At 43.5% G+C, this 22,828-nt stretch overlaps 1 protein-coding gene across 7 annotated transcripts in view; it reads right to left on the reverse strand.

The window, feature by feature from the left end:
* The window catches only part of Utrn (utrophin), a 493,578-nt gene that overhangs the window by 341,358 nt on the left and 129,392 nt on the right, over positions 1-22,828 (reverse strand). For 5 of the 7 annotated variants that reach the window (XM_029482311.1, XM_029482313.1, XM_029482312.1 and 2 more), the window contains 11 exons: positions 21,701-21,904; positions 20,472-20,653; positions 19,341-19,491; positions 17,534-17,653; positions 16,354-16,455; positions 11,413-11,520; positions 10,438-10,617; positions 8,930-9,099; positions 3,740-3,863; positions 2,939-3,026; positions 675-716 (listed from right to left, as the gene is read on the reverse strand). In XM_029482311.1, the coding sequence (XP_029338171.1) occupies positions 675-716; positions 2,939-3,026; positions 3,740-3,863; positions 8,930-9,099; positions 10,438-10,617; positions 11,413-11,520; positions 16,354-16,455; positions 17,534-17,653; positions 19,341-19,491; positions 20,472-20,653; positions 21,701-21,904 (1,471 nt within the window). The remainder of the gene's footprint in view (positions 1-674; positions 717-2,938; positions 3,027-3,739; positions 3,864-8,929; positions 9,100-10,437; positions 10,618-11,412; positions 11,521-16,353; positions 16,456-17,533; positions 17,654-19,340; positions 19,492-20,471; positions 20,654-21,700; positions 21,905-22,828) is intronic. The other 2 variants (XM_021174513.2, XM_029482315.1) reach the window with 1 other exon arrangement.

Consider the following 22,828-nt stretch of genomic DNA (forward strand, 5'->3'; position numbering starts at 1 on the left):
AATGGCCAGGCAGGCTGCCCTTCAGCTGGCCTCAGCGATTCGGAATGGCCCCACAGGAGCCTTAGTGGAAGCACATAACAGTCAAGGCTGCAACACAGGCCCAACTCCTTGAAGGTGCAGCACCAACCATGAGAGTTTGAACTACACATTTTGCTAGCTTCAGCAAACACTAGATGACACTGCACACATTTCCACGCACAGGAGCACTTTCCTCCTTGGCCTCCAAACACTAATGTGATCGTTACAAATGGAACAATGTAATTGGTACAAATAGAACACTTGGTATAGGCACAACCTTTATTTATTTTTGAGGTTTGCTGCAATTGATACAAATACCCTTTCTCTGGCTACATGAGAGGACAGTTTGTCTCACTTGGGGAACTAGCTGGAAAACATACTCTTAAACCCTCCCAGGATGTAACATTAGGTCCAGAAAAGGCTTTTCCGGTATGGTCTTTTCTTGTCTACTGTCAGGTGGATGAGCTGAGCACGTGCCAGAAAGACAGGAGCAACAGAGACTGCAAGAAGTGACAGCTGGAGAATAAAGCCAGCAGCCCTGAACCAAACCAGCAGTGGGGAAGGAGTGGGGACTGGATGCCTGACAGTTTCAGAAAAGACAGGGGAGACCACTTATGTGTGCAAAGTCTTGAATGCAATATATCCCTAGTACATACCTGAGTTCAGGGGAGGCGCTGGCGGAAAGAGAGGAACAGGGTCTAGAAAAAGAGATGAGAGAGGGAATACAGAACTGAGCAGTACTGGTAGGCTAAACCTCGAAAGAGGCAATGAACTGGGCTGTTAGACATCTGACAACAAAACAGACCAGAGCAATTAGCAGATCAAGCTGCAGAAGGGGCAAAGCCTCTACTGACAGTGGCACAAAGGCTGAGGTAGCCAGGTCCTGAGCAGCAGCAATGGGGATTCAGCCACAAACACAGCTGCAATGGAGTGGATGTGAGATAATAGACAGGGCAGGAGAGAAGGTGGAAATAAATTGGAGGCAAGAGAGGATAGAGGGATGAGGAGAGGGAGGGAGGGAGGGAGGGAGAGAGAGAGAGAGAGAGAGAGAGAGAGAGAGAGAGAGAGAGAGAGATTAAGAAGAAAGTACAAGCATCAGTCCTCAGAATAGACCCAGAAAGCTGTCAAGCCTTTAGAGCCAAGAGTGTAAGCCACCAGAGGTACAGAAGCTATAATAGTGGCCATTGCCCAAGGTGGAGGAATTCCTACAGCTATGTCCACTTACAAGGTACAAAGCCAGCCACTCTCTTGGGATGAAGGGTCCCCACTTTCTAGGCCTAAGCAATAACTCTGATGCTTATAGAAGAGTCCCACTGTGGGAAAGCTAATACCAGAGGGCACTGCCTGATGTCGCTCCTGCCTGCTGAGGCCATACACTGCTGTGAACAGATGCTATAGCTGCCTACAGAAGACTAGTCCTTCCCTTGCCTAGCCATGATTTCCATGCAGGCGAAGCTAAGACACCCAGCCATCTGACAGGCATCCTAAGTATTTTTAGAAGAAGGAACAGGTGCACAGGAAATGTGCTCCGTGGTGTCCTCCCTCTAGAGTTCTCAAGGAGGGAGTTTCTGCAGTCAGCCTGGCCAGTCATACTTGCTCCTGCCTATGTGCAGCAACTGGCATGTGCCCGCTACAGTTTCTGCCCTTCAACTGGGGCCTAAAGCAGCATGTGAATCTCACCCGACTGCAACCCATGCCCCAGCCTTTGACATCTCAGCCTACCACATCTTTTCTTAAGGGGGAAGGAAGAAAGGTCCAGTTCCACCAAAGAAAAAAACCATATGCCAAAGTAAACAGCCACAGAGGAGAAAATACTAATTTTAGGTTTCTGTGTCTATGCAAGGCTTTAGTGAGGAGCAAGGGTCTTTGCTGCTTGAAAATTTTTTGAATACAAGTAACATCAAATTTAAGTGTAAAATGTTTCTAGAGTATATTAATGTGATCCTCCGAACATGACCAAAAATCAAACATAATAAGTGTCCTAGTTAGCTGTAATTGTCCATCTGACACAGCCTAGCATCATCTGACATCCTAGACTAAGGATCACACAGTAGGCACTGTCTTGATCATTAAGAAATATAAAACAAGCCAACAGTGGTGGTGGCACATGCCTTTAATCCCAGCACTTGGGAGGCAGAGGCAGGCGGATTTCTGAGTTCGAGGCCAGCCTGGTCTACAAAGTGAGTGCCAGGACAGCCAGGGCTACACAGAGAAACCCTGTCTTGAAAACAAAACAAAACAAAACAAAACAAAACAAAACAAAACAAAACCAAAAAACAAGAAATGTAGAAGAGTCCAGCCCACTGTGGGCAACACCATTCCTTAGGCAGGTGGTCCTAGGCTGTAAGGACCAGGCAGCCAACAAGCAGCATCCTCCATGGTTTCTGCTTTCAGATGCTTGAGTTCCCACCCTGACTTCCCTCAGTGATGGACTGGGATCTGTAAGCTGAAACGAACTGGTTCTTCCCGAGCTGCTCTGAGTCATGGTGATTGTCACAGCAACAAAATGAAACTAGATAAGTTTACCTTAAGGCGACTTCATATCTAAGACATTGCCAGCATAAACATTTCTCTCAGTGCCCTCATGTATAAGAAAAATTCAGAGTATGCAACCCCAAAGGTGAGGTTTTACAGTCTTGTGCACTGTTGGATTTTAATTGCTCTGCTGAGGTTTTCAAGGTTTCTAGTTTTCTGACCCCCAAGTGGGAGCTGAACGACTTTGATTTTATCTGTTTTTAATAAAAAGCTTCAATATAAGATTTCAGTTTTTGAAAGATTCTGCTGCCTCAAAAAAAAAAATTGAAAACCAGATCTTTTTCTAGCTTTGTGTATTAAATGTTTTGTGTGTTAAGCTGCAAATATTAAGTGTGACCTTCTAAAATAATCTGAGAGGGAAAAAAAAAGCCCTGCGGGGCCTCACCTCTTCCCATTTGCTCCCGGAGGATTTGTCCGGTTTGATTCAGTTCATCCAGTCGGGGCAGCTTTTCCTTCTGTTCTTTCTCTAATCCCTGGAAATAAAGACTAAATATAAAACGCTGAAAGCGTCCCTTCTCGATGTAACGCTGATGTTATTTTAAAACCTCATATTTTGTGCCCTCTTAACTTTTCTTTAGGTATTTCAAAGTTTATCTACAAAGTACTGTAATGAAAAAACTACGCAATTCCTGGCCACTCTCTAGCACTCAGAGAATCAGTGCGTCTGAAAAAGAAAATTCCAAAATGATGACAGTGAATATCAACTTCAGATTCTTTCAGAAGGGAAGATTATATGTTCTGTAATTATGAGTTCATTATCAAGGGGAAATAATTAAAATTAACATTTTTGGTCTAAGAGCGACTTTTTTTAAAAAGCTGTATTGTTTAAAGGAAATATTTTGAGGAAATTTTAATACACCAAATGCTTTGTTAGATACAAGGGCAGAATATCTCTGAAACAGTACAAAGTCCTAAGTTACTATGTACCAGACTATGTAAATTTAAATCTACATAGAGGGCAATAATGATGACTGTATATACAACTCAATGATTAAGGAGGAAAAGGGGAAAAAAATTTTAATTTCTCCTACATGTGGTGATCTGATGTTTACGGCGATGCTCTAAAAGCCATCTGTGGCTACATGTATTTTGCAGTAGCTTCTGGACCCTGGCACATCTCTGTGCCAATAGTAAAATTAGCCTGATGAATTATTTTACTTCCTGGCATATTCATTGTATATTTTACCTTCAATTTCTTTTTCATTCCTGAGGTCTCCTGTGACTTCTTATATTCTTTCATCTCTGTGTTCTGAATGGCAGTCTTTGATTTCAAAATCCAGTTCAGCAGCTCTGTACTGATAGCATCAAACCTGGTCAAGATAGAGACATTTGCCTCTGTCACTGGTCAACGTCCACTGTTGCCTTGGCCCAATAAAGACCAACCTGAATGCCCATCAGGCAAGGATATTCAAACTCTGCCCCAAAATAGAGCAACCACCCATAATACTTTTACAATTAAAAGTGAAAACATTATAGGGCTAATAAAATAATTATTTTTTTTTACTTAATTGGGAATCATTTGTATTTTTATAAGCTATTGTAGACAACAAAAAACAGATTTTAGTTAGATGATAACAGAAAAAGGACAAGTACAAACATTTATAAAACTCTCCTCTGCTGCTCAATGCATAGTTAACCAAACCTATGTCAGCATTTCCGGAGCCTCAAGTCATCAGGAAGCAACTGAAATCGACAAGTAACAAGAAAAGTATGTGCTAGGTAAATCCCAGGACCTCCAAGGAATGACTCCTCACCCGTCCATGGAAAGCATGATCTCAGGGCAGAAGTGTGGCTGTGTTTGACAGCTTCCCTTGCAAAGAGAAAGCAATGGAAATGGAAGCCATATTTTGCCAGCTACAAATAGGTGTGTCTGGTACAGAGAGTGATGTGAGGGAAGGCGAAATAATGATGTGGCCAAGAGTCAAAGGGGCCAGTAAAGCCCTGGGTGATAGATGATGGATTTAACAGTCATCAGCTGTGTTGAGCACAGAACTGATAAGAGTCTGTTCATAGTGTCCAGTCACTCACTGTGGGACCAGAACCAAAGACTGCACAGAAAAGACCACCATAGATAGAACACAAGAGGAACTCAGGGAGCGGTAATGGGAGGGGGAAGAGTGGCCAGGCTGGAACTTGGGATCCCAAAGCAGGTGAAAACCACAGTGACCAGAGACCAGGCTCTTGGTTAAGCCTTCCATGTCTATCGTTAACACAAAGAATCCTCACAACTCCCTCTGAAAATACTTTTGAATATCCTGTTAGAGTGGAAGCAATTGAGCTTATGCGGATTTTGAATAATGGACCCCATACTAATAAACGAAGCAAGAGCTATTCAAACAGAGACAGTCCATGTGGCTGCCCCCTTACCCTGGCGTGAATCAGTATCATAAGCGTGAGAAGATGTATTTGAAGGTTCCTCTGGGAAGCAGCCCTTAATGTGTTTCTAGTAGATTCTGAGTAAGTTTTCTGTGTAATATGTGATTTTAAAAGGCATTTTCTACAATATCCCAAATCTAAATCAGAGGAGGCAAGAGTTAAGGGAATTAATTAATTAATAGCTACCAGCCAGATCTAACATGATAGTTCCACATTCCTGAAAGCAAGTTAAAACTGACCTGGCATCTGTGGTGGCTGCACCCCAGGCACCACAACCTGTTAATATATAAATGTCCCAGACTAGTGAGCAAGAAGCAGCAATGCTTCTTAGGGACTCTGTACCCACCCACTTAGCCCAAACCCTTCAGCGCCTGCAGTCTCACCTCTAAATATGGCCAGGTAAACACAATGTATACAACTGAATCTTCCTTCTCTCATCTTCCCTAGAACAAAATGCTCTGAGGACTGCAGAGATGGATGGCTCTGTAGGTAAAGCATTTGCCCTACAAGATCTGACTTAGAGTTCCTACATTTTAAAAGTCTGGCTGGGTGGCATGCTGATAATCCCAGAGCTGTGGAGGCAGGCAGAGTCAGCCAAATTCCTGAGGCTCACTGACAAATAAGCCAGGGGGACCATGCCTGAGGAAGGAAACCTTTGAAATCCAGAGAGAGAGAGAGAGAGAGAGAATCCCTGTACTCACAGACACAAACATCCACACAACCACACTCACACACAAACCTGTACTCACATATACATATCACATCTGTGCTCACACACAAACATCTACATAACCATATATACACACTCTATACTCACACATAAACATCCACATAACCATACAGACAGACAGACAGACAGACACACACACACCTGTACTCACACACAAGCATCCACATAACCATACACACGTACCTGCTCTCACACACAAACATCCACATAATCACACTCACACATAAACCTGCATTCACACACATATGCCTGTACTCACAAACATCCATATAACCAAACAGACACACACACACACACACACACAGGTTTTGGGCTGTTAGTTCCCAAGTGCCCATTTCCATCTATTGAACCCTTTTGCTTTTGTAGGCTTCAGAGTTTGTCCCTGAGCCACTCATTAAACCCCTTTTATTTCAGACATCTGAGGGTCGATAAATTTTACTTCAACATAAGAGCATGTGTGATGCTCTAGCTAAGTAACCAGAATCCAGATGTCCACAGTTTCTCTCTGAGATGAGAGAAATGAACAAGACAGGTTGACCCCAGTACAAGATAACCAGATATCTGGAAATGCCTGTCCTGAGCAGATTTAAAAAGAAAAGAAAAAAATAAAGAAAACAAAATAAAATTGACTACCAAGAATAAGTAATTAGGTAATTTAGGGCTCTCAATTGTCTGTGGAGTCCAACACAAGTTCTTGACCATTTTTACAGCTAACTGAATACACAAAAGGGTCTGAAAATTATGTCATACAAGGAATAGCTAAGGAGAGCCTCATCTTTAGGACAATAGAAGTGACTGTGACAGCTAACATTAAACATTCATGAGGGACCATTTTGAGGAGAGGAGGTTGGGGAGAATAAGGGGGAAGTGAACTGCATTAAGACTGAGAGGTTCAAGGCCAGCCTGGGCTACAGAGTGAGTTCCAGGACAGCCAAAGCTATACAGAGAAACCCTGTCTCAGGAAAAAAAAAAAAAAAGACTGAGAGGTTCACACAGCAGAAAAACCAGCTGGCAGAGAGGAAGACTGGAAGCCTCCGCAGCCAAGGTTATCAGGGAAAGGATACTGCATGGATGCAGAAAAGCCAGCACTGCACACACGGAGAATCTCCTCAGATGCCCAGGACCCACAGCAGGTCACAAGAAAGCCTGGGGCTCGGAGCTTGGGCTTCCAGCCTTGTGCTCTGCTCTGGTCCATGCCTTCTCCTGGGATGTGCACACCGTATCTTAGGAAACTGTCTGCTTCTGCAACACCTAAGCATCCCTGTCTACTTCCATGTTCTAGGAAACTGGAACTCCCAGTGGGCAGCCATCAGACCCTGCTATTGCCTACAAAAGCATGCCTGGCCTCTACAAAGACAGCACACAGGACGTTCTGAGGCAAACCTGGGGCATAAAAAAAATTTACAAATGAGATTTCTGCTACCGTGGACAGCATGCACTCAGGCCTCTGCCGAGGAGTTAATTCAGTAATGAATGTCTGCCTCAATCCACCCTCGAAGGTCATGACTCATGACTCACAACCCCTCTCTCTATACTTTTGTACAAACTGCATAGACTGGGGATAAGGGAAGGACACATGACCCGGTTCATCTGGACCTCTAGTACCATTGCCGTCAGCTTATGCACTTGAACAAGCAAGGGACAAAATCCTGGCTGGTGACATCGGAGACCCAGTTTGCTGAGAAGACAAAGCACTGTGAGGAAAAGCAACCAAGCCAACAATAGCAGGGACGGCAGTGGGAAGTCTGCTTAAGTGCACCCTCTCGCCACAGCTGGGCCACTTCTGGACTGTTTCTTGTCATACGACAACAATGAGTTGTTGAAGTCACCTTGGTCACAGCATTTTGTCTCTTGCAGCAGAAGGCTCATTATTCACTACAGGCAAGTTTAAATGAGCCTCCCATCAGGATACACCCTGTCTATTCCAAAGCCAGCCCTGGAGACACTCAGTGCCAGATGCGCCCAGCAGCTAACAAGAGCTCAGGAAATGGAAGATTGCTGCTAATGTTGACATCAACAGCATCTCCTTCTCTGCCTGCTGCTCTGGCCAAAGACTGCTGCTCACAACGAACGGCAGGTTTGCCAGTCATGCATGAGGCACCGTTAGGAGGCAGAAAACAGGCTGAGGGTCAAAAGGAGAATCCTCAGATACGCCCCCGTATCCTGATTCCTCTAATAAGAGCTATCCTATGGAAAGCTTATCTTTTTATTCAGGCCCCTAATAACTGCCAATGTCCCTGAACCCTGGGATCGCACTACAAGAGAGAGCATGAGAGCAAGCTTGAGGCCGAGCCGAAGGCTCACTGTGACCAGGCGTACCAGATCCAGTGCCTAGAACACACTACATTTTAAAGCAGCAGTTCTCGACCTTCCTAATGCTGCCATCCTTTAATACAGTTCCTCATGTGGCCGCCACCTCCATCAATAAAATTACTTCTTTGCTACTTCATAGTTACAAATTTGCTACTGTTATGGATGGTAGTGTAAATATCTGATATGAAGGGTATTTGATATGACACACACACACCCCCAAAGGAGTCAAGACCTACAGGTAGAGAATTTTTTTAAAGGCTCTGACACAGCAAAGGCCCAATGAATGCAACTGAAATCTCATTCTTCTAACAATCTCCAGTTTTCTTTCGAATCAGTTAGATAAAAGGGACATTTTAACCCGAAAGAGCTCTTTCAGCAAAACAGAAAGCATCTATTAAGAAACCTGATAAAAGGAATTATCAAAGAAAACCTGGGGGGGGGGGTAGATAAAGAGGAAAGGAGGACGAGGAGGAGGAGGAAGAGACAGACAGACAAACAGACAGAGAGAGAGAGAGAGAGAGAGAGAGAGAGAGAGAGATCGTGAGGTCACAAAAATGCATTGTCTTCCTGAACTGCTATTGCAATGATGAGCAGAGGAAAGAGATTCACAAAGAATAAGGAATTTATACAAAGCCAAACTGTCAGGTCTTAAAGGTATGAAAGAAAGAAGAAAGCAGGAGCCGGACCCCAAACAATCCTCCTCTGGGAAACAGACGGGGATAACAGATTGATAACAGAAGGGTTACTCCACACCAGTCTCTAAATTTAGCAGAGGATGAATAAAGTCCCTCAGGGCAATTTAGCTGCTTAGCTCCTGTGAGGCAGAATCTTCCAGAGACTCAAAGCCAGTAACTGAGCTCAGGACTGAATTTACATAATAATGAGCATGTCTAAACTCTCATTTGATTAGTGATTAGTGCGAGTTACAGGCAGGCCTGAGGCTGGGACATCTCTCACTTTTTCTTGGCCTCCACATCCACATGAATCTGTCTCTTCTTTGGTGGGGGAGGAGGAGGCAGTTCCTGCTTGGGCTTCTTCATCATTCCTTGTTCTCTCACGTGAACGGTCTCCAAAAGGTCCTTCTGAGGAATCTGGGACATGCCGAGCTTTGCTACAGCCTGAGTCACCTGAAAGGAAAGTCACGCCCAGCTTTGGTTTTAAATGAAAGCCACTGCTGAGAGTTATTCACATAAAATTCTCCCTATAAAAATATACAGTTCAAGCCACGCATGGTGCCACACTCTGTTGGCTTACAGACAATTCCTTTAGGCCTCGCCCAACAGCTACCTAGCAACAGCCTGTGTCAAAGTCCACTAGGTGAGAGAAAGGAACAAACCAGGCATATAAGGAAGGACTGCTATCCAGGCAGCTCTTTCCATCTTCTTTCCCTGTACCCACGTATCCTCTCTCTTCTTCTCTTTCTCTCTTTCTGCCCTTCTCTCACCCCCCCCCCAGCCCCACAGTTCTTTGCCCTCACACCTCTGTTGCCGCTTCTCCAGGTCCCTGCTCCTTTCCCCCACAGTAAGTCTTCTTTATACTAGGTCTGTTGCATGGAGTGACACCTCAGGGAGACACCTCAGCATGAGCCCACCAATATATCCCCGCCTCTGATTATACTGCTTTAAAAAACATAACACCCTCCTGTAATCCTAGGACTTGGTAGGAGAGGCAGAGATTAGAGGTTCGAGACTAGCCAGAACTGCACAGAAGCAAAGGGAAAAGTCCGCTGCAGTGGGTATTGGTGTGTAACTGGCTACAGACTTTAGGTTAACATCAGCCATGGCTATGCCAGCTTATAATACTCCTCCATTCTGCTTGAATAATGACAACTGCCTGAACCAAAGTCATCTCTATTTCTAAATTATGGTCACTTGTTTTTCTAGATTCTTGCCCTGGCCATGCCATGGACCTGCACTGATGGCTGCCCAAGCAAGATGCTGGTTGACATTTTCTATGTCACCGTTTAACCTTTTTGAGCACAGGACAAAAGAAAACATTCTAGTATCCTTCCCCAGATCAATCCTTTCTACCCGGTAACTAAGTACCCTAGCCTATAAGTAGACATGGGGCTCTCATTCCCAGACTAGAAGCCCTGAGGGCTAAAAGCTTGTACTATCTTTGAATAGCCCGTACCCGTATCTTCTCGTTCACTCCAAGACAACTTAATCAGCCCAAATAGAACCTTGATATCTGTTCACAGCATCCCACTCCCTAATCACCACGGCTCGAGGCCACTGAGCACCTGCCAGATTCTGCCTGTCCTGCACAATTCATAGTTCATAACTATTATGCATGGCTGGCTTCCTCTATCATGATGTTTTCACAGCTCAGCCACATTGTCCTGATGCCTCATACTTTCTTATTGTCAATTAATAAAGCACACTTTGGATCTCAGACTGCATTTTTCTGTTCCTGAACACATAATTTTTTCATGGTATAACATACTACCGAAATCAAAAACGTACCTGGTTAGAAGAGTCTTCGAGTCTCTGAACCAAAGAATCCCATCTCTGTGTTAGCTCCTCAGAGTCACTGCTCATCTTCTTAGATGCCTTGGGGTTACTGAGTAATTGGCCCACATCCTGGCCAATCTCACTCAGTTGATCCAGAGTCTGCCTCTTCATTTCCATGTCTTCCTTCAAAATCTAGAATGTCAAATATTTATCAGACAACAACTGTAGAGAATATCTTATGTCTGTATGGACATAACACCTGTCAATAATAAATCTGATGGCCTATGGCTTAGGCAGGAAATAGAAGGTAGGGCATTCGGGAGGAGAAAGGATTCTGGGATAGAGCCAGGTGGGAGATTTGCCAGGGGAAGATGTGAGAAGACAGAAGTCTGGTACCTGAGCACAAGTAAGCAGCCATATGGCAGAATGTGGATTAAAATAAATGAGTTAGCCGGGAGTGGTGGCACACACCTTTAATCCCAGCACTTGCGAGGCAGAGGCAGGCGGATTTCTGAGTTCGAGGTCAGCCTGGTCTACAAAGTGAGTTCCAGGACAGCCACGGCTATACAGAGAAACTCTGTCTCAAAAAAAAAAAAAAAAAAAAAAAGAGTTATTCTAAGTTAGTCTAGTCAGAGAAGAGTCTAGCTATATGGCCAAGATATCTAAATATATTTTGACTGAGTCTTATTTCTGAGAGCATGGGGCTTGGAGGAAGAGTCAGGACCAACTTCCACAAATAATTTTCTCTCTCTCAAGAAAGTTTATCTTCCTCAGGAAGTATAAGCCAGTAGATTTGTAATCCCACCGACAGCATGTTCTGCCATTCTCTATGCAATAATAAAAGGCTCTTGGTACAGTACCATGGCTGGAAGCGATGTAGTAATGGGAAATAAGCTATAATCTGTATTCATTCAAGTATATTAACTCTTAGTTATAAAACATTAGACATCACAGGCTTACAACAGATGCCGACAGGGACACACTTACAGCCAGACGCCGGACACTGACACCTAGTTCTTTCTGGTCTTTAAAGTTGCTGGTTTGGACTTTATTCAAAGCCTCTTCCTTTTCGGTGAGCCAAGCCTCCAACAGACACTACAAGTAACAACAAAAGTTGTAAAGAGACATGGTCAATCACCTGACACTTCAAGTCAGTTACCAAATATCGGACTCACATCTGTGACTCACATGTAGATCGGGATAATAAGAACCTCAAATACCCGAGTTCAAGGACTGGCAAACTTACAACAGATTAACCTGTCATTAGGTCTAATCGATGGTGATAACTCGTAAGGTGTGAATAGAGTTTAGCATGTCCTTAAAGGGCTCCTGTGCTGGAAGAGCATGGTCTCCAGTGTGGCAGGAGAGAGGCTAGAATCTGTAAGACGTAGAAGCTAGGAGGAAGTCTCAGATGGTGCTGCCCTCAGATGCTGTTCTTCTGGGGCCTCCATAAGTTCCTGAGAATCACTGTTACAAAAGAGTAAGGCTGGCGCCTTCCTGACCTCTGGCTTCCTGTGTCTCCACACCACCTCTCCCTTTGGTGCGCACTCCCATTGCAATGCTAAGTATTGTGATGGGACAGGCAGGGATTCCTCACCAGAGCTAGCACCATACTTTTGGATGTTCCCAACTCTAAAACACTGAATAAAGCAAACCTTCAGGACTGTGGGTGTAACTCAGTGGTGGAGCTACCAGCTTCAATCATTAGTAGAATATAGTCATGAAACAATACAAAGAAGCGTCATATCACTAGCCCCTGGGGGGGGCATGGGAGCGGGGTCTCGCTAGTATATCAAGCTGATCTTGAACTTGCAATCCTCCTATCTCCATCTCCTGAGCACCACAAGCATGTGACCCCAAACCTGGCTAGGGAATTTATTACAGTAGGAGAAAATAATCCCATGTGGCAACTAACCCTAGATCTCAAGAAGGTGAGTAGACAAAGGATACTAAATCCAATTATGCTGAGCTTTAAAAAAAAAAAAAAATCACATTAGAACTCTAGGTTTTAATCCAAAGGAAGCTCATAGATTTTCTTGTTCCTGCTGCTCATTTTAGAGAAGGAAACAGACGTCAAGTTACATGTTTGAGGTCAGTAAGCTACTAAATGGCTGAGCTGGGTCATACACTCCCACCCCTAAATCAACTGTCTGTCCGCAGCACCAGCAGGGAAAAGTAGGCGAATGGTCAGAGTTCAAATGCAATTACATGAAAGGAAGAAGGATGAAGATGGCCCAAAGCCAACAACAAAATTATTTAAAACTCACAGCCAAAAGTGTTTGGAAGATGTTATGTGATGGAGTGAGATGCTCTTAAGACAGCCCTACTCCCAAAAGTAGTGTGTATTACAATTTTTTTCTGTATAGCTAAGGGGCAAAGGGTTAGTTCTGGACTTGCAATGGGAAGAATTCTTTCTCAGTTGTCTCATTAATCAACGTATTTACAAGCGACTCCTTACCTCTATAGTCTACCACCACCACCACCCCCCAAAAGTGAAAATTTGAAAAATAAAGACAAATGCAGATCCTATCTCCTTGCCTAGTAAAGTTAAGATATGCATATAAATGACCAGGGAGCAAAACAGAAGGTGCAGACATACCTTTCTCTCTCAAGAGAGAGAGAGAGAGAGAGAGAGAGAGAGAGAGAGAGAGAGAGAGAGAGAGAGAGAGAGAAAATGTCCTAGCAATAGACAATAATGAATAGACAGCCTATTTAAAACTTCAAGTGACAGGCTAGAGAGATGGCTCAGTGGTTAAGAGCACTGACTGCTCTTCTAGAGGTCCTGAGTTCAATTCCCATCAACCACATGGTGGCTCACAACTATCTGTAATGGGATCCGATGCCCTCTACTGGTGTGTCTGACAACAGCAACAGTAAAGTCACATACATGAAATAAATAAAACTTCAAGGGATACAGTTGGTCAAAAAACCTGATATCCCTTGTTTTCTAAACATTTTTTTAATCCTAAAGTTATTTCCAAACTTTAATAGAGTTTCTATTGCTGTGATAAAACACCATGGCCAAAAGGAGCTTAGGAGGAAAGGCTCCGTCTGTAAGGGACACAGGGCAGGAATTACAGCAGAGAGGAATGCCGCCAGCTGCCTCAGTCCTCCAGGTTCATGCTGCCTGCTTTCTGCTACAATGCAGGACCACCTGCCCCAAGGGCAGCACCGCCAAAGTGGGGGAGGCCCTCCCACATCAATCATTAAAGAAAATGCCCCCACAGACTTGCCTACAGGCTAATCTGATGAAGACATTGTCTCAATTGTGGTTCCTCGTCTCTAATAACACACTACAATGTGTCAAGCTGACAAGAAACAAAGACGCAATAAACAAACTAGAAAGGCAGAAAAGTCAAACCAATCTTGTTCTGATAATGACTAATGTCCGTCATTATTACTGAAAAAAAATATTTAACTACTGTATGGGATGTTTTGACTTGAACATAAAGTCCTGGGGTGATATACACATTACCAAAATGCACCATCCATATGTCATGAAGCAGAATAAATTATACAATTGTTTTGGTGGGTGTCTGTCTTGAGACAGGTTCTCTTAACCCAGATTGGCCTCAAACTTGCTAGCCAGCTGAGAATAACCTTGAATTTCTGATCCTCCTGCTTATGTCTTGGCATGCAAGGTAAGTTGTGGTATACACCACAACACTCACTTTATGAGTTACTGACGATTTAACCCAAGGCTTCATATACACTAAGCAAGCACTGAGTCACAACCCCATTATGTAGTCCCTAATTTAAAGAGGAGGAAGAGGAAGAGGAGGAAGATCATTGACCACCATGGGGATTAATCATTTGTAACAGTATTTAAAATGAAGTATCTGCCTCTGCCTCAGCTAAGCCCCATGATCTCACCCATCTGGTTCCTGACCCCACGCAGAGAACAGAGCTGCTTTTTCTGGATGGAAATGCAACAGAGCCAAGATGGACACTGTGGGAACCTTGTGTCTGCTTCTCTTCTAGGCTACAACTGCTTGGCACTGGGGAGAAATTTTTTACTTCTTTGTACTCTGTTTTGATAACAACCTTTGTGTAAAGCTAAAAGGTGAGCGAAGAGACACCAAACCAAGAGAAAAGCTGTGCAGACAGCTTTGCACATGGACCCCTGAATGCTTATCCAAAAGCAATGCTAGGAAATATTTCCTCACTAGTTTCATCCTGTATGCTGGTTAAAGGTTAAGAGGAAGATTATAATTTAATATTCACAGTGTATGGAGAATATTCCTGTACCTTTTATTTACTGAGCACAAACTGTATGCTGGGAATTGTGTTGGTACACATTCAAACAGATCCCTCAACAAAAACCCATGAGTAACTAAACCATGAAAAGTAAGTCAAGACAGGAACAGACCTAAGCACTAACATTGTAGATAATGAACAGAAATCAAATTACTATTACCATGGAGCTTCATACCATGATCTTAATGAGTAAGCTGCAGAAATGGATACAACATTAATAGAAATTTGACTTTCAAAATAATAAATAGGGGATTGGAAATGTTGCTCAGCTGGTAGGCTGCATGGCTACCATGTAAAGGAAGGCCCTGGCTTCTCCCTGCAGCTCCACAGAAATGGGGGACGGTGCCACCTTTACTGCTGGAGGCAGAAGGATGGATCGGGAGCTCAGCGCCATCCTTAGTTACACAGTGAGTATGAGAACAGAATAAATAAAGTAAGCCAAAAACTATGTAAGCAAGCAAAAAAAATGAATGAATGAATGAAGCAGCAGTCAATAATGCATAGACATTTGTATAAAACGTAAACTGACAGAAATGGTCAGGTTACTTGTTTTCCCTTGGTTTTTAAATTTTTTTTTAATTTTTAAAGTGATTAGCAAACCATTATTTCCAAATTTCATAAATTATTTTCAAAATAAGGCCTTTCAAAGGAAGGGAAGAGTATAGCTAGCTGGTCTTTGGCTACTTTGTGGGTTCTTCTTCCTTCCACCCTCTTCTACCCCTTCAACCCCTTTAATCCCATGACACTAGATAGGAGGGAGAAAAGAATAGAGGGGAGAGAGCAAAGAGATTCATGAACAAAGTCAGGGACCAGAAAGGGGTCAACGTTATCCTTAGACTATTTCCTGCTGATTACGGGTGCCAAGTCCTTCGATGTCAGGATACCTAATTTCTTCTTGTTGTTTCTTCTTTGTGCAGGACTAACCTTGACCACCAACAAACAACAACCCAACAACCCTCAGGGCCCCAGGATTTATATACTGTACTGGCTAGTTTTGCGTCAACTCGACACAGCTGGAGTTATCACAGAGAAAGGAGCTTCAGTTGAGGAAATGCCTCCATGAGATCCAACTGTAAGGCATTTTCTCAATTAGTGATCAAGGGGGAAAGGCCCCTTGTGGGTGGGACCATCCCTGGGCTGGTAGTCTTGGGTTCTATAAGAGAGTAGGCTGAGCAACCCAGGAGAAGCAAGCCAGTAAAGAACATCCCTCCATGGCCTCTGCCTCAGCTCCTGCTTCCTGACCTGCTTGAGTTCCAGTCCTGACTTCCTTTGGTGATGAACAGCAGTGTGGCAGTGTAAGCCGAATAAACCCTTTCCTCCCCAACTTGCTTCTTGGTCATGATGTTTATGCAGGAATAGAAACCCTGACTAAGACATATACCCTCTGAAGAGTCCACAGAATTACAAAGGCCACACAATCACAGAAAATATCTGCAGCTGGCAAAATCACGTCCCCACCAGAGCACGAGACAAATCATAATCAGCTACTGGGGGAGGGGGAACAACCTGGGATAAAAAAAAATATTCTTATAATATTTCTGTGTTTTTTAAAGAAGCCAAAGTTCCAGAATTCTCACTAGAGAAGAGGGCAGCCACATTCCACAGCCATACTGAAACGATGGGCTCCTTGTCACTGTTTTGTCCTCAGTGGATAGTGCTTGAGTTTCATACCTGCTCTTCCAATAATTCCTGCCAAAGAATACTGATTTCTTGCAACCTGTTCCAACGTTCTTCAGTCCAGCGGCATACAGCTGTCCAGCGCTCACCCAGTTTCTAGGGAAGGAAGAAGCAGTCTTGGTCAGCCCAGCCAGGAGACAAATTACTACAGTTCTCCAAAACACCAATTTACAAAAAATACTTTTAAGTACATATATGAGGAAAAAAAACTAACTTTTATAGGATAGACTTATTTAAATTACTCAGAGATGAGGGGAAAAAAAAAAAACTAGAATTCCTGTTCCTACTTCACTGTAAGGTTTGTATGGGAATGCAACATTTCACATATATTTGAAAATTGGGTATATGTGTCTGAGGGTTGTTGTATTTTTTTTTCAACCACTGCTACAACCACAATCTACATGTTTACTTTCTATGCTTCAAACTTTCCAGGCTATGGTTGCCTTCACCAATTCTTCAAGTGACTGTTCTGGGGGAAGCCTGGGAGTCTTGAATGAGTTCCGGTGCTTTTAAATGTTGTCACCATTATGCACAAGGGAGCAGAATAACAGTCTCATGCCTTCACTGAAAGGACTCCCATGAAACAAGGAAAGCCCAGCTAAGCCTAAAACCACACAGTGAGGAGGCCTAACTGGAAAATACAACCAAAAACAGGTGCCATGCTTTGTGTCCCACCCCACCCCACCATGAATTCAAACAAGAATTTAACTAAAAAAGATTTGCATAAATAGTATCAAGAAGGTAGAAATTCAGATTGAGGATGGGCTTTGTTTCTGGTTAGGGTGGGGAAATCTGATGTTTTTGTTTTGTTTTGTTTTGGGAGGGTTCTAAATCAGGGCACAAAGGTGGCCCCATCATGATAAATTCTAATGGATTAATAAATTAAGACAGAGACACTACACACACATACACATGTTTCTGTTCTATTAGACATAGCCAAGGGAGAACATTTGTCAGGCTGTCTGAACTGCCAGCCTCCAAAACTGTGAGCTAAGTAAACTTTGTTCTCTATCAAGTAGCCTGCCTCAGGACCTTCATTACAGTAACGAAAAGATGATTAAAGGAGTCCACTTTTTTATACCCTTCTGTACAAACAAGGATGCCCAGGAGGAACAATACATGGACCTTGACAAGAGAGTGGATCTGAAGGGCATCCTACTTCTCAAGGTCTTACCTGTAACTGATCTTCCAGAAGAGCTGTGGCACTCTCCCCACTGTTTTCATCCACAATCACCACCATGTGAGTTAAGGAATTTACCTTCACTTGTTCAGCTTCAAGGTCATTTTGCAAACTCTAGAGGAAAAAAGAAAAGATAAACTATGATATCTGCTCTTCCTCATTTACCTATTTAAAATCCGCTTCTTCACGATAGTAATTAAGGAACCTAATGAGGCATTTGTATTGCCATTCCCAATCATTATCCTAAGTACCATACTAAAGAAAGAAACCTGAACACACCCTTACATTTCATTATGAGCCAGAGTCTGCAAGTGCAACTTCAAAACCAATTGTAAATGTGTGCCAGTGTGTGCCATTTTCAGTACTAATTCTTCCCGAAAACAAGTCGAGGTAGAAGAAGATGAGAAGGAAGAAGGAAAGGAAGAAAAGAAGAAAACCTGTGTCTATTCTAGGAATTAAAATAAAAATATATCCATATGCAGGTATCCCAGCACTAAAGAGGCAGGGACAGGAGGATCGCTGTGAGTGCAAGGCCATCGTGGTCTGCATAGAAAGTTCCAAGTCAGCTAGTGGTACACAATGAGACACTGGAAAAAAAAAAAGACAAAAAATGTAGACCTTACTAGTCTAAAAGCCCAGAGTTTAAGCAAATAGAATCAGAGGTAATTTTCTGTAGTTCCATAATGCGAAAAATGAGGAAAAGGCTGTATGACTCATAGAAGCTATTCTGATTAGCTCCCCAAGAGAGCAACAAGAACAAGCATATGGACACCTTCACTTCCTTCTTCCACAGGAAGAGAACAGTCATTAGTCATCTGTAGAGAGTAATTGGCTTAAACAGTAGCAAGAGTGTGGTGAAATGCCTCTTGGGTAGTGTTTCATGTGACCCTAAAGCCTTAGTCATCAGCTATCTAGCTGTTTCACTGATCAACAAAATTCTACCTTTCTTCTGCTATAAAAACAGAACCACTCATCTTGGAACCAAACACACTGTCCACCATGTGCTGGTTCCTCACTCAGCACCTCATGCTCTTCTGCAAAGAGGTAACGGGGGGCTGGAGAGATGGCTCAGCGGTTAAGAGCACTGACTGCTCTTCTGGAGGTCCTGAATTCAAATCCCAGCAACCACATGGTGGCTCACAACCATCTGATTCCATCTTCTGGTGTCTGAAGACAGCTAGTGTACTTACATATAAAAAATAAAATAAATCTTAAAAAAAAAAAAAAAAAGAGGTAACAGGCTCCCTGACAGGATCCTAATCCTAATTAAGTATAAGTATATATCCCTGATTCTTTCTCCACCCACACTGTGTATTACTGCCCATATGTTCAGGTTCTCATGCACATGTGAGTCCAAAACCACCCTTGCCGGGCTGGAGAGATGGCTCAGTGGTTAAGAGCACCGACTGTTCTTCTGAAGGTCCTGAGCTCAAATCCCAACAACCACATGGTGGCTCACAACCATCCATAATGAGATCTGATGCCCTCTTCTGGTGCATCTGAAGACAGCTACAGTATACTTAGATATAATAATAAATAAATTAATCTTAAAAAACAAAAACAAAAAAAAATCACCCTTGCCAAATGTGACAAATGTCACACACTTTCAGAAGAAAGACATGGACATGTGTGCAAAGCTGTCTCTTTCCAAAATGTCACCTCCCAACAAACACCTCCTGAATAAAAAGCAACAGGGAAGAAGTAGCCCAACTCCACACCGAGAGAAGCCATCAGGCCTGGGGCCAGCTCAGCGCTGCCTTCTTACACAAGGAAGTAGAAAAGGAACAAGCAGCAAATTTACTTTATGTTCTTGAAGCAGCTTCTGCAGGGAGGGCAGGTCATCACCCAGCGGGAGGCTCTCCATCGTCTGAATGCGCTCTTCTGTGAGGGCCAGCCAGCCTGAGAGCTGCTGCAGCTGTTTCTTCTGCAGCTCCATCAGAGCGTCATGCAGCCTGGCCAGAGGACAGAGTGTCATTCCCTCGGGCTTGTCCCCTGGCACAGCACCCACTCCAAGCACCAGGGAAACGGGGGCAGGAAAACACACCCTTGTGTACCCTAACCATCCAAGTAGCAGAGAGTCCATCAGTATAGAAACTAAGGGGGAAAGCTCTGATTTGATTCATAACTGGAGTTCATTAAGGGCAGTCAGGAATATAAACAACAGCTCCCTGTATTCAAAACAGAATCATTGTTTCTACACTCAGGAATTCCTGGCGTATTAAATTGGTGGAAACGGCACCGGAACGCAAATCACAATGTGGAAAGTGAAAGAGACCATGGTATAAGCCTGCTCTTTAAACTGTTACAGACCACTGAACAGTAAGTAGGTCCGTGGCACACTGTCCTGTGGTGACAGCCTCAATGAGGCGGCTGTCTAAATGAGGTTGACCTGAGGCCTTGTCTGTGGGGAGCTGTATTGATTATTAACCTAATTGATATAGGAAGGCTAGTCTGAAACCGAGCAGCACCACTCCCTGGTTGGGGCCCTGGACTGTATGAAAGTAAAGAAAACCAGCTGGGCACTTAGCATGGGCACAGTCATTCTTCTCTGCTCCTCACTGTGCAGTGACATGACTACTGAAGTCAAGCTTCCACTCCTCGGGGGTCCCCAAAATGAGACCAAAACCTGGAATTGTTAGCTAAAATAAATCCTTTCCTCCCTTAAGTTGCCTTTTTGGTCAGGGTGTTTTATCACTGTAACAAATATAAAATTACAACATCACCCATGCAAAATATAACTTCCCCTCTCACTACCCTCCGCATTCCAACTGTCCTCTATGATCTTGACAGAGATGAGACTCACAGAGCGGTGTGAGGACAGTGGAAGGCTTGCCCTGTACTGATTTAGTCACAGCCCCACAGGCCTGTACTTGAGTGTCACTGTGCACTGTGGTCTGGGGAGTCAGGCTTTCAGTCCTTGAGCTCCACTCACCGGGACTGCCTCTCCATGCTCTCCACCCGGAGCGCCTCCCACCTTGCATTCAGCAAGGTCATCTGTTCCTGGATCTCAAACTCCTCCTCATCTGACAGAGTTCCTTGTGTCATCAGCTGGTTGCCAGCCTGCAGGACGCTCCCCACACTGCTCTGGTGTGCTGTCAGCTCCATCATAAAAGTCTAGCAAAGGAGATTGTGGTAGTTAGTGAGTCCCTTGCTGCGAAGACATGACACAACAAACTGCTAGTGCATAACCCCAACAGCAACACCCCAGAGAAAGGAACCTGTACAAAGCAAAGATGGAGGAGACTTTCACCAAAGGTGGAAAGCTCTGAAATGAGAGATTTGGTATTCACCGGACCTCAAAAGAAAGCTAGATCAAAGAAAACAATGTTATGGATGATAATAGTAGATTTTAAAAGTTTTACAACTATTTATGGGTGTATATCCCCATTCACACGTGAATGTGTCCATGTATATGCACCATGTTCGGCATTGCAACACACATATGGGAATCACAGGACAGCTCATAAGAGGTGGATCTGTCATTCCACCAAGTGAGTGGCAGGGACCGACCTTGGGTCATCAGTTTTGTTTGCAGCAAGCACCTTTAACAGCTAAGCTATCTCTTAAGTAAATGATGATTATGTTGTTAATATAAAAATAGTAAAAAAAAAAAAGAAGAAGAAGATGATTAGCTGCTTACACACACACGCACACGAACCCACTTAACCATAAAGAATTTCCCATAGAGTGAAAAATCATGATTCTATGATATATATTCTCTAAATAACAAGTAGCTCCCCTTGCATAAAATCTTGCAGGAACACTGGATATAACACTGGCTTAATCAGGCAACAAATAAAAATAATGGCTTTTAGGGTAGCATGAGAAACCTGATGATTTGGGACACCAGTTGGCTATGTTGATTTTCAACTACAGCTCAATACTTCAAAAAGGAACAATGTTCCACACTGATTTAATCATCAGTTCTAAAAAACTACACAAAATGTCACAAGACTGTCTGAAGTCTGATTCTCATAAACTGTTGATCACTCCAGTCTTCTAACAAAGCCCATGTAAATAATGCAAGCACTACATCATGATCTTTTTACAGAGCATCATTTGGTAAATACCAAGCCAATGGTGAAGTCACTCCACCTAACCCCACCCCTAAAAATCAGGCCCAGCCCTGGAAAAATATGGCTCTCGGCCACAGATATTTACTTCATGGGTAGCAAACTGCTCTTTGACTTCTTCGACATCATCAGAAATGTCATCTTGCTCCTGGAACGTATCCTCTGCAGACAACAGCCACGTCAGCACTTCCTCTAGCGCTATCTGGTAGCTGTCCAAATCCATGTCCACCTCAGTGACGGTGCTAGGGGTCTCAGCTCGGGGACTTTGGCCTTCCTCTGCCAGCACTGCACTCTGTGGAAACAAATGCACGGCAACCATGAAGATACAGGCACTCACCACGAGAGCAATGTCTGGAGAAACCAAGGTAGGGACTAGGATCTCAGGAAACAAGCCCCAGTTCTCAGGAGCTGAGTGAATGAAGCCATGAATTAATCAGAGGACACTAACAGCCAAGAAATACAAAATAGAGTACACACACAAGCGCCACATTGGAAGAGGCATGGAGAGAAAAATATCCCAAATGAGTCACTGGACAAAAATAAAACTCCAAATGCCAGTATTTGACTTCAAGACATAGAGAATTTTGATGGAGAACTGAAAACATACTGGCCCTTGAACAATGGTTGCAATTTACAGAAAAGAGAGCCTGACACTCTGCTTTGACCCCTGGTTAGACTTCTTTAAGGACCCTGCATTCTGGTGCTGTGTATTAAACAGTGAACAAGGGCGCACATACAACCTGTGGAACGGATGGGATTTCACGTTTCATTGTTTTGAGGCAACAGCCCTCTAGTTTATGAGCTGTTCTGTTTGGGGGATGTGGTTTGAGGGTTAGGACTTGTAAACTAAATGTCTGCCGATCTTTCTCTAAATTATTAGTTTCTCTTTATGAACTTAATGATCTTGTAATCAAGTCTACTGGCTCTGCTGTTCTTTTGTTTCCATTCAAACAAAACTTCTTCAAGACGTGTGTAAACTATCCCATATGTACATAAATGAGGAGAATGGTAAAAGTCATGCCTACACGTGTTACCAGTAAAGTCTTAACAGTCTGCTTCAACACTGTCTCAACACTTGCCCCCAAATGACTGAAAAGCTGGCAAAGCCATTTTCCCAGACTTACTTTTTAGAGTAATCATACAATTAGCCAATCAATTAAAATGTTTCTGATAACAGCTATGCCGGAACAACAGGCACCAACTGGAAACAAGAGAA

This window comes from Mus caroli, chromosome 10, assembly GCF_900094665.2.
Source record: "Mus caroli chromosome 10, CAROLI_EIJ_v1.1, whole genome shotgun sequence".
NCBI lineage: Eukaryota > Metazoa > Chordata > Mammalia > Rodentia > Muridae > Mus > Mus caroli.